At 47.9% G+C, this 17798-nt stretch overlaps 1 protein-coding gene across 3 annotated transcripts in view; it reads right to left on the bottom strand.

Moving 5' to 3' along the window:
* The window catches only part of DRD2 (dopamine receptor D2), a 443649-nt gene that overhangs the window by 146197 nt on the left and 279654 nt on the right, over positions 1 to 17798 (bottom strand). For all 3 annotated transcript variants that reach the window (XM_073585298.1, XM_073585299.1, XM_073585300.1), the window contains one exon: positions 12690 to 12987. In XM_073585298.1, coding sequence (XP_073441399.1) covers positions 12690 to 12987 — 298 coding nt within the window. The remainder of the gene's footprint in view (positions 1 to 12689; positions 12988 to 17798) is intronic.

Below are 17798 nucleotides of genomic sequence, written 5' to 3'. Positions count from 1 at the left end.
ACAGCAATTGTCAACTATGGTAACAAACTACTTCTCCTCCCATATCAATGTTCTCCCTCACCGGTCATTCCCCTTTGACTATTGGGCCAGTAAACTTGACACCAGGCCTGAATTGGCACAATATGCCTTACAGGAGCTCGCTTTCCCTGCTGCTAGTGTGTTATCTGAACGAGTCTTCAGTGCTACTGGATCAATCCTGACAGAAAAAAGGACCCGTCTGTCGACCCAAAATGCTGATGATCTAACCTTTATTAAAATGAACCATGCATGGGTTTCAAAGGATTTTGTCCCAACCTCCCCTGCTGACACGTAGGTTGACAGAAAAATGGCTTGTTTATGTCCTCCTCTTCCGCGGACTTCTCCAATTACTCCATTTGCAGCTGCTGAATGTCCAACATCAACATATGACATTTTTTCCATCTCTCTAACAGGGCTGCCTCCCCCCACAGGGCCGGGGTCACCACCTGGCACACGCACCCGTGCGAGTGCTGGTGTCCTGGACAGGTGGGTGGGCACACTCTTTGGCAATGACACTGGCACAAGGTCCCTCATAGTAGAATCAAGTGTCTCTGATGGTGGGGGTGCACACCCGCCGTCAGACCCACCGGCGTACTATGAGGGACCCTGTGCCAGTACCGCCACCCACGAGTTGGCCCCCCTGCTTGCTCAGGGCACCAGCACTTGCAATACTTACCTCTCCCTGCTCCACCACTGTGTAGTCTGGTCTGTTAAATACTTCACTGGGACTGCCAATACAAATTTGGTGAAATGATAGATGATGGTTAAGACATAGCTATGCCCTCTCCTGCTGGGCTCTATCTTCAGATAATCAATGGCTTCCATTTGTTATGGACGTTGACTCACAATGAGATGCAGTGGTGGTTTATCATCAGCTTTCACGGTTTTCTGACTCACAGACGTGTGACATTCCTGCCCACATTTTTAAATGTGTCCTCTCATGCCAATCCAATAGAATCGCCTACGGCCTGTGGCTTGTGTCTTTTGCACTCCAAAGTTACCTGACAGATCATGATAGGCAGTGAGGACAATGTCTACATCTGTACCTGTGATCACAATTTGATGGAGATGAGTAACGGTGATGAGATCCACGGTACTGCGATACAGCAAACATTTCTTCACAAGAACCGTTTTCGCTGTCTCCACAGACAAAGTAATTGAGGGTCAGCATCGCCTCTGAGAATTCTCCCGGGAGTTTTTACCGTGAGGAGTAATTCTAAAATTTCTGCAATCAGTCGACGTTCCTTCTGTACTTGTATCCATCTCGATTCCTCTTGTGGAGAGTCTGGACTGTCTTACTGAGCCTGAAATATATATGAAGATTGAAAAATGCCCCAATAGTGTATACTGGTGTACGCTTCTAATACATAACCCTTTTTCTACTTATTAGATTCTTGTCTAATCCATACTGAGGCTATGAGTGTCTTTGTCGGACTCCGGAAATATACACGCAGATGTTTAATGTTTAAACTATGCTATATATACCTGCTATCCAGTCATACTGTACTCTTTCTCAACTTTCTACAATCACGTCGAATCCATACTGGGCCTGAGACCATCTGAGTCTGCCTCCTGATATATAGACATAGGCTTTTAATGTTTAAACTATGCTATATATACCTGTTATCCGGTGATACTGTACCCTTTCTCAACTTTGTACAATCACGTCAAATCCATACTGGGCCTGAGACCGTCTGAGTCTGCCTCCTGATATATAGACATAGGTTTTTAATGTTTAAACTATGCTATATATACCTGTTATTCGGTGATACTGTACCCTTTCTCAACTTTGTACAATCTTGTCGAATCCATACTGGGCCTGAGAACGTCTGAGTCTGCCTCCTGATTGGAGATGAGCAGTGTTTGAGTCGACCTGTCCGCCAAGTTAAAATTCCAGCTGTTTTGGGCGGTGTTCGAGCCGTTTGTGGAACTCGAACGCTTTGCTTAAAATTTGGCTGTTCGAGGTTCCGTTCGAGAACGGTTCGTTCACCAAAAGCGTAACTTCGTTTTCACATTAATAATGGTTTTCAATGTTAATAGACTGTTTCATGGCATAGTAGCGGTGTGTGGTAGCAAGCGGTGTAGTACACCTGTCAAGGAGCTACACCGTGTGTGTTTCTAATTATTTTTTCCCGCATCTTGTCCATAAAATGCTTTTGGGCATTGTAGCACTGTTTGCTACTCAGCAGAGGAGCCCACCAGTGAACCAAGCTATGCCGCCTGTTTATGTAAGAACTGCGTGCTACTCAGCATAGGAGCCCAGCTGTTAAGCAAGCTACAGCACCTGTGGTTTGGACACTTAATTTTTTCATTTTTTCTGGAATGCCGGTTAGGCCTAATTCCGGAATTCCGGTTGACCTGCACTTACTGGGAAATCCTCGTTCACGGGGAAGAATTGTAATCCCAAATCCCCATCACTGATGGGGTTCAGTGGGTTATCTGCACCTGTAAGCAACACACTCTGGACCTTTCAGTGTAGCGCGCGTGCAGCCCCGGACATGTAAGGGCATGACAGACCTGTTATTGATCGATCTCGCGTGCCAGAGCCTCGCGTGTCCCTCTAGTAATCTTGATGCGTACCGTGGGGGCATGCCGCAGTCTCGTTCATTAACGGAATTAAGCTGACAAATCGCTAGCACAACTAAAAACAGACATCCACCACCAGCCACAGAATCAACAAAGCTTGCAATCTGTCAATCTTTTCTGTAGCTGACATGGTTGAGGTTTCCTGGGTGGAGTCGAATTAAGCCGCAGGCTCCACTCCAGGTGGTGCCCTTCTGGACATTCCTTTAAGGTTCAGCTTTGCAACCATACTGTCCCCTGAAACCAAACACTTTGCCTTCATGGACGCTGTTCGGAGGTTCGTGGGAATAACGCCGCCCGATCAGCAGTTGGCCTAATTTATTGTGGGAAGTCCGACGGTATATGATCGTCTTCAATTTCAGATTTTTACTGTTTTTTGGTATTTATAGTGCTTGAAAAAGCACTATATTGTAATCCGAACGCTGCTAACTTATTCTTCTTTTTCCTCTTCTTCTTCTTCTTCTGTAGATTTTCCGCAATTAATGCGGCCCGAACCGCTACTCGCACAGACTCCGTTGAGGTGTCGTTTCGAAGCCAGCGTCCATGAGAGGTATGCTAAGTAATTTTCGTGTCATTCGGATTTGTAGTTTTTGCGCAATTTGCGTTTGAAAAAACATTTTCCTCAATGCTTTTCAATGGGTAAATGTTGCCACAGTCAAAACATGCCCTGAGGCGATTGAAATGGCAGTTAAGCTCATTGATAATCGCAGGCACACCCAGTTACTATGCCAATGCCTATGAACCTCACATGACACCTCCAGGACAGAGCTTCTGCCACATAATATCAGCTCTTAAAGCTAAACCCACAGCACAAATGCAAATCTAGCTTCATCACATGATGCATGCCCCTGAGAGAGAAGATGCGCCAAAGTGTATTTAGAAGCCCAGTGCGCCAAGCTTGCTCTTAAACGGCCGATGCGCCAAAGTGATTCTTAAAGGACCGACGCACCAAAATGAGTCTTAAAGGGCCGGCGCGCCAAATCGAAAGCTGAGTGACCCCAGACTCCAAATCGGAGGCTGATCGACCATGACCTACAAATCGGAGGCTGAGCCACCCTGACCTCCAAATCGGACCCAGAGTGGCCCCGCCCACCAAATCGGACCCAGAGTGGCCCCGCCCACCAAGTCAGACCCAGTGTGGCCCTGCCCACCAAATCGGACCGAGAGTGACCCCGCCCACCAAATTAGACCCAGTGTGGTCCCGCCCTCCAAATCAGACCCAGAGTGGCCCCGCCCACCAATTCGGACCCAGAGTGGCCCTGCCCACCAAATCGGACCCTGAGGGGCCCCGGCCACAAAATCGGACCCTGAGGGGCCCCAACCACAAAATCGGACCCTGAGGGGCCCCACCTGCAAAATCGGACCCTGAGGGGTCCCACCCACAAAATCGGACCCTCAGGGGCCCCTGCCACAAATCGGACCCTGAGGGGCCCCACCCACCAAATCGGACCCTGAGGGGCCCCGCCCATCTAATCGGACCCTGAGGGGCCGTGCCCACTAAATCGGACCTGAGGGGCCCCGCCCACCAAATCAGACCCTGAGGGGCCCCGTCCACCAGATCAGACCCTGAGGGGCCCCGCCCACCAAATCAGACCTAGAGTGGCCCCGCCCACCAAATCAGACCCTGAAGTGCCCCGCCCACCAAATTAGACCCAGAGTGACCCCAACCACAAAATCGAACCCTGAGAGGCCCCGGCCACAAAATCGGACCCTGAGGGGCCCCTGCCACAAAATCGGACCCTGAAAGGCCCTGGCCACAAAATCGGACCCTGAGGGGCCCCGTCCACTAAAACGGACCCTGAGGGGCCCCGCCCATCTAATCGGACCCTGAAGGGCCACGCCCACTAAATCAGACCTGAGGGGCCCCGCCCACCAAATCAGACCCTGAGGGGCCCCGTCCACCAAATCAGACCCTGAGGGGCCCCGCCCACCAAATCAGACATAGAGTGGCCCCGCCCACCAAATCAGACCCTTAAGTGCCCCGCCCACCAAATTAGACCCAGAGTGACCCCAACCACAAAATCGAACCCTGAGGGGCCCTGGCCACAAAATCGGACCCTGAGGAGCCCCTGCCACAAAATTGGACCCTGAGGGGCCCCACCCACAAAATCGGACCCTGAGGGGCTAAACCACAAAATCGGACCCTAAGGGGCCCCTGCCACAAATCGGACCCTGAGGGGCCCCACCCACCAAATCGGACCCTGAGGGGCCCCTTCCACTAAATCGGACCCTGAGGGGCCCCGCCCATCTAATCAGACCCTGAGGGGCCCCACCCACCAAATCGGACCCTGAGGGGCCCCACTCACTAAATCAGACCCAGAGTGGCCCCACCCACCAAATCGGACCCTGAAGGGCCCCGCCCACCAAATCGAACCTTGAGGGGCCCCACTCACCAAATCGGACCCAGAGTGGCCCCACCCACCAAATTGAACCTTGAGGGGCCCCGTCCACCAAATTGAACCTAGAGGGGCCCCGCCCACCAAATCAGACCCTGAGGGGCCCCGCCCACCAAATCAGACCCTGAGGGGCCCCGCCCACCAAATCAGACCCTGAGTGGCCCCGCCCACTAAATCAGACCTAGAGTGGCCCTGCCCACCAAATCGGACCCTGAGGTGCCCCGCCCACCAAATTAGACCCAGAGTGGCCCCAACCAAAAAATCGGGCCCTGAGGGGCCCCAGCCACAAAATCGGATCCTGAGGGGCCCCGCCCACCAAATCGGACCCTCAGGGATCCCATCCACCAATTCAAGCCCTGAGGGGCCCCGGCCACAAAATCGGATCCTGAGGGGCCCCACCCACCAAATCAGACCTTGAGGGGCACCCACAGTTAAAATGGATCCTGAGTTGAAAGTCTTGCAGGGGCAGCAGGTAAGTCTCTCATAAAGGGGCAGCCTGGGCAAAATTTCAAAGCACTATCTGTACTTCCTTCAGGAAATACACATCTAGTTATTATTATTCAGTTGAATTTCTGCAATTAATGCGGCCCAAACCGCTACACGCACAGACTTCGTTGAGGTGTCGTTTCGAAGCCAGCGTCCATGAGTGGTGTGCTAAGTAATTTTCGTGTCGATCGGATTTGTAGTTTTAGCGCAATTTGTGTTTGAAAAAACGATTTCCTCAATGCATTTCAATGGTTAAATGTTGCCACAGGGAAAACATGCCCTGAGGCGATTCAAATGGCAGTTAAGCTCATTGATATGCGCAGGCAGACCCAGTTACTATGCCAACGCCTACGAACTTTTCATGACCCCTCCAGGACAGAGTTTCTGCCAGATAATATCATCTCTTAAAGCGAAACCCACAGCACAAATGCAAATCTAGCTTCATCACATGACGCATGCCCCTGAGAGAGAATGTGCGCCACAGTGGATTTAGAAGCCAAGTGAGCCAAACTGGCTCTTAAAGGGCCGACGAGCCTAAGTGATTCTTAAAGGGCCGGCTCACCGAAATAAGTCTTAAAGGGCCGGCGTGCCAAATCGAAAGCTGAGTTACCCCAGGTTCCAAATCGGAGGCTGAGCCACCCCGGCCTCCAAATCGGAGGCTGATCGACCCTGGCCTACAAATCGGAGGCTGAGCCACCGTGGCCGCCAAATCGGACCCAGAGTGGCCCCGCTCACCAAACCGGACCCAGAGTGGCCCCGCCCACCAAATCGGATCCAGAGTGGCCCCTCCCACCAAATCAGACTCAGAGTGGCCCCGCCCACCAAATCGGACCCTGAAGGGCCCTGCCCACCAAATTAGATCCAGAGTGGCCCCGCCCACCAAATTAGATCCAGAGTGGCCCCGCCCACCAAATAGGACCCTGAGGGTCCTCACCCACCAAATCAGACTCTAAGGGGCCCCGCCCACCAAATCAGACCCTGAGGGGCCCCTCCCACCAAATCAGACCCTGAGGGGCCCCACCCACCAAATCAGACCTTGAGGTGCCCCGCCCACCAAATCAGACCCTGAGGTGCCCCGCCCACCAAATCAGACCCTAAGGGGCCCCGCCCACCAAATCAGACTCTGAGGGGCCCTGCCCACTAAATCAGATGCAGAGTGGCCACGCCCACCAAATCGGACCCTGAGGTGCCCTGCCCACCAAATCAGACCCAGAGTGGCCCTGCCCACCAAATCGGACCCAGAGTGGCCCCGCCCACCAAATTGGACCCAGAGGGGCTCCGCCCACAAAATCAGACCCTAAGGGGCCCCACGCACAAAATCGGACCCTGAGGGGCCCCGGCCACAAAATCTGACCCTGAGGGGCCCCAACCACAAAATCGGACCCTGAGGAGCCCCACCCACAAAATCGGACCCTGAGGGGCGCCAGCCACAAAATCAGACCCTGAGGAGCCCCACCCACAAAATCGGACCCTGAGGGGCGCCAGCCACAAAATTGGACCCTGAGGGGCCGCACCCACAAAATTGGACCCTGAGGGGCTCCACCCACAAATTCGGACCCTAAGGGGCCCCACCCACAAAATCAGACCCTGAGGGGCCCCAGACACAAAATCTGACCCTGAGGGGCCCCAACCACAAAATCAGACCCTGAGGAACCCCACCCACAAAACCGGACCCTGAGGGGCACCAGCCACAAAATTGGACCCTGAGGGGCCGAACCCACAAAATTGGACCCTGAGGGGCCCCACCCACAAAATCAGACCCTGAGGGGCCCCAAACACAAAATCAGGCCCTGAGGAGCCCCGGCCACAAAATAGGACCCTGAGGGGCCCCACCCACAAATTCGGACCATGAGGGGCCCCGGCCTCAAAATCGGACCCTGAGGGGCCCCACCCACAAAATCGGACCCTGAGGGGCCACACCCACAAAATCAGACCCTGTGGTGCCACACCCACAAAATCAGACAATGAGGGATCACGGCCACCAATTCAAGCCCTGAGTAGCCCAGGGCACCAAATCGGATCCTGAGGGGCCTCACCCACCAAATCAGACCCTGAGGCCACAGTGGCCCCTGAGAGGCACCCAAAGTTAAAACAGATCCTGAGTTGAAAGTCTTGCAGGGGCAGCAGGCAAGTCTCTTAAAGGGGCAGCTCGGGCACCATTTCAAAGCACTATCTGTACTTCCTTCAGGAAATACACATCTAGTTTACATTTTTATTCCAGCCTTTCTTGACTTCATAAGGGCATGACATGCCTATATCTGTGTCTCCTCCTCCTCCTTTTACTCCTCCACCTCTTTTCTATATGTAGTTGCCCTTTTCAATATGTTATTTGTGTCTTCTGAGCATTTTGTCTGCTTTGGGACACCTTTTAAGGTGTTTTGTAATTGTTTTCTATGTGTTTGTATGTTTTTGTGTTTGCCTGCCATTGTTTTCAATGGTGTTCGACGTTGTTTGTCGAACATTCGACAAACATTCAACGAACTTGCCTTGTGTTCGACGAAGCAAAACGAACTGGAACACTAGCCGGGTGGATCAACACTACTCCTGAATATATAGATGTACATTTTTAATGTTTAAACTTTGCTATATATACCTGGCATCTGGTGATACTGTACCCTTTCTGCCAGGAAGTCCTCCTCCACCCACCACTCTAAGTGTATCATTGACACCTGGAACATTGGCCCACATGTGTGATTATTTCTTGCGGATCTTCTTGTTATATTGTGGTGTGATCCATCCTGAGCATGTGACAGTCTGTGGGTTACTCCTGTAATTTAGATGTACATTTAAAAATTGCCCCAATACTAGTGTATACAGCTCTACTCTTATGATACATTACACATTTACTGCTTTTTATATTCTGGTCTAATCCAAACTGACCAAGTGAGAGTTATTTTCTGACTGTGGAAATAAATACTGAGATTGACAACAATGACCCCTACACTGTGTACAGCTGTACTCTTCAGATCCATTACCGTTTTATGGCTTTTTATATTGTGATGTAATCCATACTGAGCCTGAGAGCGTCTGTGTCTGCCTACTGAAATATCTACAGAGATTTAGAATGTTTAAACTATACTATATATACCTGCTATCTGATGATACTGTACACTTTTTCTACTTTTTATATTCTTGCCTAATCCATGCTGAGCCTGTGAGCATCTCTGTGTGACTGATGGTATATATAGGGAGATTGACAATCATCCTTTGACTGTATAGAGCTGTATGCTTCTGATACAGTACCACATATCTGATGTTATTTTGGGTTCATGTTCTGCAACATTTTGAAGTTTGGTGGAAGAGGCCGCGGATGTGGGGGGGCCAGCTGGTGCTGATGGTGGTGGTGCATCTGCTGGTAGTGGCAAAACCACAATAGCAGCTAAGGCAGGAGGTGTTGAGCCTGCGTCATGGTCTGGCTCCGGAAGGCCTGGAAGGCTACCTTTTCTGGGAGTAGGTTAACCGCTTTTAAAAGCCGGAGCATCAGGAACTGGTTTTGGCTTACATTGCCGAAACAGACTCCATCAAATATGCCCTCCTCTTCTGAAGTTTAAAAAAATGCAAGCACTGAGTCGTCAAGTGCTGGCTTCTGGTCAGGAAGAACCCCTTTCCTTGTGTCCTTCACCCCCACCAAAAGTGAATGATGCAGCAGGCCACACTTCACATTAGTCCATGTAGCTCTTTCTATCATACCATGCCTGGGTTATCAAGTCAAATCATGAATTCCCCAGTCCAAGATGAATCTGACATGGAGTGTGGGTGGCCAGCCAGGGCAGTGGGGTTAATCGGTACTGGGCCAGTGTCTCAGAGGGATATGTCACGTTGGTGGTGATGACCCGTTCCATGGCACCGGGCGTCCATGCAAAGGGGTGAATATTGTTTATAGGTGACTGATACGTGACGCCACCTGTGGTTTCTGATGAGATTGACCCGCGCTGCAGTGTCGCTTCTCTGGGACAAATGTTGTGGTGCAGCTAAGATGTAGAAGCCCTGCACAGGTAGGGCCATAATCGCAGGGCAGATGAAAGAGTTGGTAGATGGTGTGCAGTGCAGGATGTAGCAGAGCCATGCACCAGGCGCAGGAGAAAGATGACAGACACAGTCGTGCAGTTCCTTTACCTGTACTTGGTAAGTGCCGTCCAGGACCCAGAGTACAGATGGAGAAGGAGTTGGTCAGCCTGGAATCAAATTTGGAATCCTCTCTCTGCAGATAGGTAGTGTGGCCTCCATCCTAGCGCTTATCTGAGGTACTCGCAGTACTGAGTTCACTGAAGTTCCCCCTGTTGACTCTCTTTTGGATCTTTCTCGTATGGCAGGCAGCCATAGCCTTTTCTTTCTGGCTCACACACGTCGCTGCTGGTCAGAGAGTGCGATGACATCACATATGGACGCCCTCTGCCTAAACAGTCCAAGTGCAGTGAGATGGAAGATGGGGACGACAAGGAGTCCAGACTAGTACAGGGATTCCCTAGCGAGGAGACTTATTTAATTGTTTTCAATGTTGGGACAGCTATTTTTGGGGAGCACTATACTCTGGAGAATGATATATGAGGCCCACCATACACTGGAGCATTCCAAAGGTGGACATCAGACACTGGAGCAGCATTTACAGGGCCCATTATACACTGGAGCATTAGAAATGGGGCCCATTATATATGGAGCATTATTTGGGCCCATAAGACAGTGGAGCTTCATCCATGGGGACCAACATATACTGTAGCATTATGTGGAGCTCATCATATACTGTTTCAAACATTATATGGGACCAATGATTCTGTATAGAGTAATATATGGACCTCATTATTCTTTATAGTGCACTATGCGGTGGCCATAATACTGTATGGAATAATATACTGTCCGTTTTTGGAGCTATTGGAGAATTTAAAATGGATATCAGTCATGAGATGTAAGAAGTGAAGTATTTTTCATTGTACTATACCGCTATTTCTCTGCCGTATCAGAGGATCATGAATTGTGGCATGTGTTAAAATAGCCCAGTGACACTCTTTGGCCCAGGGCCCATGAAAATCTGGAGCCAGCCCTACCCCCCCCAACAACTTTAGCCAAATAACCCCCTGTTTTCAATGCCTAACTATTATTATAAAGTAAATTAAGGTTGACAAGCCTAAGTAATAAGAATTGATGTTTTGGCATTAAAATGGGCACTGTAGGTGTGTTTCCTGTCCTCCACTCCCTGCCAACCTTGGTTCCCCATTGACTTGCATTGGGTTTCGTGTTTCAGTTGGCCTTCGACTTTTCACAATAATCGGCCGATTTCGTTCGACCCGACTTTTGAGAAAGTCGGGCTTCATGAAACCCGACTCGACCTAAAAAAAGGCACAGACGCTCATCTCTAGAGATGAGCAAAACTTTAGAAAAGTTTAATTCATGAGTTCCGCTGATTTTTTCCAGAAAATTCATTTTGTGGCAAGTACTGCATTGCTCTATAACAGCATGGAACACTCAGCTCTCCTAGGACTGTATCCAAACTATAAATTGGACATAGTATTTTCATCTTCTTCTCTCTCTTTCAACCTAAAGTTTCTTTACAATAATAATAACAACTTTAAAGCTTACCCACTGGTGTGATTCCCATCCTGGGTGAAAAATGTTTAGCATTCTTCTATTTCGTCTTTTCTCAATGTAGACCTCTCAGGGACATTTTTATATATTTTAGCACCCTATGTGCTAAGATATTTATCTATTTAGCTGTTTCATTAGTAAGAAAATCTTCTTAGACCTGCCGGCATCCCCAGCACTAGCTCCTCCCAACGTGATGCACATGTGGCACCCTGCGTCTTTATCACCACAAAAGGGTTAAATATGTACTGTTTTGTATGTGTTTTGTGAGCAATGGGAGTTATGCTTTCTCTGCTAAAGATCACAACACACACACAATTTGCCTCACACCCTCACTTGTCTGAAGCTTAGAGTTTTGCAGACATGCCCTAACTGGGAGGGGGAGGAGCAAAGTTTTGTTTCAGTGGAGGAGAGAGGAAGGACGCTTGGAAGCCATGTTAAGACATGTGCTCGATCCAGGAGTGCAGCTCTTTAGCATCAGGGACCAGCCCGTAGACCATCCATGCTTTCAGAGCAACGTGGTAAGCTAAGTGACTGTGTGGGATTATACAACCAGCAGAAAAAGATTTTTTCCCTCAGAAATAGTGCAATAACCTAGGATCATTGAAGGATAGTGCAAGTGGGAACTTGAGCTGCTTCACAAAGGATTCAAGCTGCAAGTTGCTGAAGGAGAAATACACAGTGAGTAGAGGCTATACTGGGAAGTTCTACACTCTGGGAAGCCTTGGTCCCAGAAGGGATTAGAATAGCAGGAAGCTTACATTGTCACAGCAGAGAGGGAAAGATAACTCCCATTCTCCAGAGCAGACTGTAACCTGGTGAGAGTTGTAATATCTCCTCTGAACTGCACCTGAACTACAGTAAAAAATAAAGTGACTTTCCTTCTCTCCTGCCTGATTAGTCCGTACCTTCTACTTCCATCACAATCTCTGGGGGCCAGCCCTGGTTGGAGAGGGTTAAACATCTGCACTGCCATCACCATCTACTCCCTCAGGGTTCATCTGCAGTGCTGGCTATACTACAGTCGAACATTCCAACTGGCGTCATGAATCACTACATAAACTTTATCCCTAATCAATACTCCTCTTTTACATGACCGCCAGAGGCCACGGACCGGGTCACTGCCACTGTGACATTTCCCATTGAAGTTAACTGGCCAGGTGCCGAGTATCCCACGGCCTCTGGGGCGTGTCACACAACAATGACGTCCTTCTGGACCCACTATTTAGAAGAGGATCCAGGGATTCCAGCAGGTAGGAGAAGGTTCGAAGGGCTCTGGTCTGGCAGTCATGGACTATCAATGAGTGTCAGGAAAGCTTTTTTTTCTCCACTCTAGTATTTGTGAACAGGTTTTGTTTTTTTATGTATTTTTTTTTATAAATAATTATCTAACATCATGTAATATTTTTCTTGACAAATCTAAACATTATTGTTCAGATATTTGTAAGATAATTATTTAACATAGTTATTTTATAAGATAAGACAAGTAAAAAAGAAATGTGTACCAATGGCACAATCCTAACTACATTTTTTCGCTACATTTCCTAGATCCTATTATTAAAGATGAAACAAACTCCCCAAATAAAAGACTTGTTGTGCAAGATTTCAACACTCATAAAATAAACATACCTCCAGGTAAACCACCCAGGGCATCACCAATGTTGCCACCAACAGATCCGCTACCGCCAGGCTGACAATTAGGTAATTGGTGGTGGTTTGTAGAGCCTTTTCCCTAGATACTGCCATACAAACCAAGACATTGCCAAAGACAATGACAAATATGAGGAGCGTAAGCAGCATGGCATAGTAGTTGTAGTGCGTCTTCTGATCAATGTCTGTGACGTTAGTGCCATTATTGTATTCATCATTGTACATGGACAGATTCCTTAGATCCATGAAGGTGTGAAGATCCCTCTTCAAATTAGCCCTGCAAAGCAGAAGACGAGATGTTAAAAGATTATATATGTTACATTTTCAACATAGTATTCCAGATATTAATTAAACATTTTGCAATCATTGAACTCTTTTACATGATGACTAATAGATTCTAACATAATAGAAATGAAATAAAAGGATTATGTTCTGCCAACATTGCCTCTACTAAGCTTACCACCAGCAGAATCTCTAATACTCTGCTTCACCAGCCATCACTAATCCAGCTCTGCTTCAACAGTAATCAGTAATCCAACTCTGCCTCAGCTGTCATCACTGATCCTGCTCTGCTTAACCTGTCATCACTGATCCAGCTTTGCTTCACCTGTCATCATTGATCCTGCTCTGCTTCACCAGTCATCACTGATCCACCCCTGCTTCACCTGTCATCGGGGATCTTGCTCTGCTTCACCAGTCATCACTGAGCCTGCTCTGCATCACCAGTCATCATGTATCCTGCTCTGCTTCACCAGTCATCACTGATCCAGCCCTGCTTCACCTGTCATCACTGAGCCTGCTTTGCCTCACCAGTCATCATTGATCCTGCTCTGCTTCACTAGTCATCACTAATCCTGCTCTGCTTCACCAGTCATCACTGTTCCTGCTGTGCTTCACCTGATCCTGCTCTGCTTCACCAATCATCACTAATCCAGCTCTGCTTCACCTGCTATCACTGATCCAGCTCTGCTTCACCTTTCATCACTGATCCTTCTCTATCTCACCAGTCATCACTGAGCCTGCTCTGCCTCACCAGTCATCACTGATCCTGCTCTGCCTCATCAGTCATCACTAATCCAGCTCTACTTCACCTGTCATCACTGATCCTACTCTGCCTCATCAGTCATCACTGATCCTACTCTGCCTCACCAGTCATTACTAATCCAACTCTGCCTCACCCGTCATCACTGATCCTGCTCTGCTTCACCAGTCAGCAATGATCCAGCTATGCATCATCAGTCATCACTAATCCAGCTCTGCATCACCTGCCATCACAGATCCAGCTCTACTTCACCTGTCATCACTGATCCTTTTCTACCTCACCAGTCATCACTGAGCCTGCTCTGCCTCATCAATCATCACTGATCATACTCTGCCTCACCAGTCTCATCACTAATCCAACTCTGCCTCACCAGTCATCACTGATCAAGCTCTGCCTCATCAATCTTCACTGATCCTATTCTGCCTCACCAATCATCATTAATACAACTCTGCCTCTCCAGCAATCACTGATCAAGCTCTGCTTCACCAGTCATCACTGATCCTGCTCTGCTTCACCAGTCATCACTGATCCTGCTCTGCTTCACCAGTCATCACTGATCCTGCTCTGCTTCACAAGTCATCACTTATCCTGCTCTACTTCACTAGTCATTACTGATTCAGCTCTGGTTCACCAGTCATAACTGATCCAGCTCTGCTTCAACAGCCTTCACTGATCTTCACTGCTTCATCAGTCATCACTAATCCAGCTCTGCTTCACCAGTCATCACTGATCATGCTCCACTTCACCAGTTTTCACTGATCCAGCTCTGCTTCACCAGTCATCACTGATCCAGCTCTGCCTCACCAGTCATCACTGATCCAGCTCTGCCTCACCAGTCATCAGTGATCCTGCTCTTCTTCACAAGTCATCACTTATCCTGCTCTTCCTCACTACTCATTACTGATCCAGCTCTGGTTCACCAGTCATAACTAATCCTGCTCTGCTTCACCAGCCTTCACTGATCTTCACTGCTTCATCAGTCATCACTAATCAAGTTATGCTTTTCCAGTCATCACTGATCCTAGCTTGCTTCACCACTCATCACTGATCTTGCTATGCTTCACCAGTCATCACTAATCCAGCTCTGCTTCACCAGCGGATGCTGATTCTCGAAGTCACTGAAGAATCCAAGAGCAAGTGGTCTAGCCCTATTGTCCTGGTTCCAAAGCCTGATGGCAAAAGGAAGTTCTGTAACAATTATAGAAAGCTGAATGAAGTCTCCACCAAGCACCCAAATGAGTAGCATTCCTACAATATACAGTTATGTTTGCCCCTTCCTGGTTTCCTACTCTTTTTCATGTTTGTCACACTTAAATCTTTCAGATGACCAAACAAAATTTAAATATTAGTCAAAGATAATACAAAGAAACATAAAATGCAGTTTGTAAATGAAGGTCTTTATTATTATGTTAAAAAGAAATCCAAACCTAAAAGGTCCTGTTTGAAAAGTGATTGCCCCCTAAAAATAATAACTGGTTAGGCCACCCTTAGCAGGAACAACTGTAATCAATTATTGGCAATGAGTCTTTTACAACATTCTTGAGGAATTTTGGCCCACTCAGAATTATTGCAATTAAGCCACATTAGAGGGGTTCCGAGCATGAACTGCCTTTTCAAGGTCATGCCACATCATCTCAATCAGATTAAGGTCAGGACTTTGACTAGGCCACTCCAAAGACGTAATTTTGTTTTTCTTAAGCCATTCAGAGATGGACTTGCTGGTGTGTATTGGATAATTGTCCTGCTGCATAACCCAAGTGCGTATCAGTTTGAGGTCAAAAACAGATGGCCGGTCATTCTGATACAGCAAAATTCATGATTAAAAATGTAAATAACAAATATACACCGGCGCTTCCTAATACAAGTGATGGTGGATATGTGCAATACAGCCGCTGCTGGCGAATGCCCTGGGTCTGTGCGCACCCAAGATAAAATCAGTAACAAAAATAAAAAGATATGGCACCTGCGCTGGCTGACTGAATCCTGTAATGACCACCTGAGTAGGTCATGAAGAAATGATGTACTTACTTCCTATAATCTGTGGAGCTGCAGATGGATCCAGCATGCGCCACATGTGAAGATGGCTGTGCCGATGGTAACCGGAGACGCAGCACCAAGGAGGCGTCCCTCCTGTAGGCGGTGGTGCAGGAGCGTCTCTACAGCTGACAGACGCTGAACACGCTGAATAATGGCGGCGCACTCCGGTTACCATCGGCATAGCCATCTTCACATGTGGCGCATGCTGGATCCATCTGCAGCCCCACAGTTTATAGGAAATAAGTACATCATTTATTCATGACCTACTCAGGTGGTCATTACAGGATTCAGTCAGCCAGCGCAGGTGCCATATCTTTTTATTTTTGTTAAAAATTCATGATTCCATTTACCACAGCAAGTCTTCCTGGTCCTGAAGCAGCAAAACAGCCCCAGAACATTATAAAGAGGTGACGAGACTGCCGTTTGCCTCCCCCTCTTTGAACAGTGTTCACATTAAATACATGTGGTTCCATAGAGTTCATAAATGTTAATGTATTCATTTTCTATTATTGTAACTTGTATGTACTTTACATCTATTTTGTTTAGGATCAGGAATAGAATAGAGGGGTAGCAGTAACATAGGACAATAGTGGGGCATCATAGAGATAGGGAATGAGAGTCATAGAATAAGCATAGTTAGCATAATGGGTTTTCCAGGCTGGGAAGAGTTACAGGTGGGGGTAGTGCAGAGCAGTGAGCTACAGTGAGAGACTTCCTGTTTATTGAGGAGGAGTTGATGCAGCAATGAAAGAAGGCAGTCAGATTGCTGTGAGGGTAAAGTTGCTGAAGCAAGAAGGGACCCAAGGCTTAGCAGCATGCAAGTTGTCACTAACTTAAGTGGTAACCATTCCAAGGAGGATCTGGGGCCTAAGGCCATGACTGGGCAGAGCTGAGCGTGCCTTTTACCTTTTCCTATTGAGACCGGACAAGGGGAATGGGATGAAGTTGGTGGACCTAAGGGCACGGACATCGCAGAAGAGAAAGAGCTATCTGTGGGGCAGAGATTTCTGGGCGAGACAGATTGTTGGAAGGGGCAGAGATTGCCGGGAGAGACAGAGATTGTCAGATGAGACAGAGTTTGTCAGAATAGACAGGGAAAGCTACTGAAAGGCCGTTGCGTGTGAACTGTGTCATATCTGTAACAAGAGCCCGTGCCAAGTAAAGTTGAACTGTTAATTATGGACATGGAGTCTGGAGTTGTTTGTGAGAACTATAAATCTACAGCCGGGATGACAGAAGCAGAAGGAACCCTGAAATCTAATGTGAGTGTTCTACTTGATATCTATCACATGCAACAGACAGCACTTTGTGTTTCCTTTGTGGGGAGCCAGGGTGTGGCAACACAACAGCTCCTCGCCACGACTACCACCCTGGCCTCCTCACACCATCGCAATACCACCACCATATATTACTGTTGGCATGATGTTCCTTTTCTGAAATGCTGTTACCAGATGTAATTGAATGTGCCTTCCAAAAAGATCAACTTTTGTCTCATTATTCCACAAAGTATTGTCCCAAAAGTCTTGAGTATCATCAAGATGTTTTCTGGCAAAACTGACACGAGCTTTTGTGCTCTTATTGCTCAGCAGTTGTTTTCATCTTGGAAATCTGCCATGAAGGCCATTTTTGCTCAGTCTCTTTCTTATTGTGGAGTCATGAACACTGACCTTAACTGAGGCAAGTGAGGCCTACAGTTCTTTGGATGTTTTTGTGGGGTCTTTTGTGACCTCTTGGATGAGTCGACGCTGCCCTCTTGGGGTAATTTTGGTCCACCGGCCACTCATGGGAAGGTTCACCACTGTTCCATGTTTTTGCCATTTGTGAATAATGGCTCTTCCCTGTGGTTAACGGGAGTACCAATGCTTTAGAAATGGCTTTATAACCTTTTCCAGACTGATAGATCTCAATTACTTTGTTTCTCATTTTTTCCAGAATTTCATTGGTTCGCGGCAAAATGTCTAGCTTTTGAGGATCTTTTGGTCTACTTCACTATGTCAGTGTCAGGTAGG

Source organism: Dendrobates tinctorius, unplaced genomic scaffold (genome assembly GCF_039654945.1).
Source record: "Dendrobates tinctorius isolate UK_male_01 unplaced genomic scaffold, ASM3965494v1 ptg000086l, whole genome shotgun sequence".
Classification (NCBI taxonomy): domain Eukaryota; kingdom Metazoa; phylum Chordata; class Amphibia; order Anura; family Dendrobatidae; genus Dendrobates; species Dendrobates tinctorius.
The sequence above is the reverse complement of the archived record's forward strand: the minus strand, read 5'-3'. Positions and strand labels throughout refer to the sequence as shown.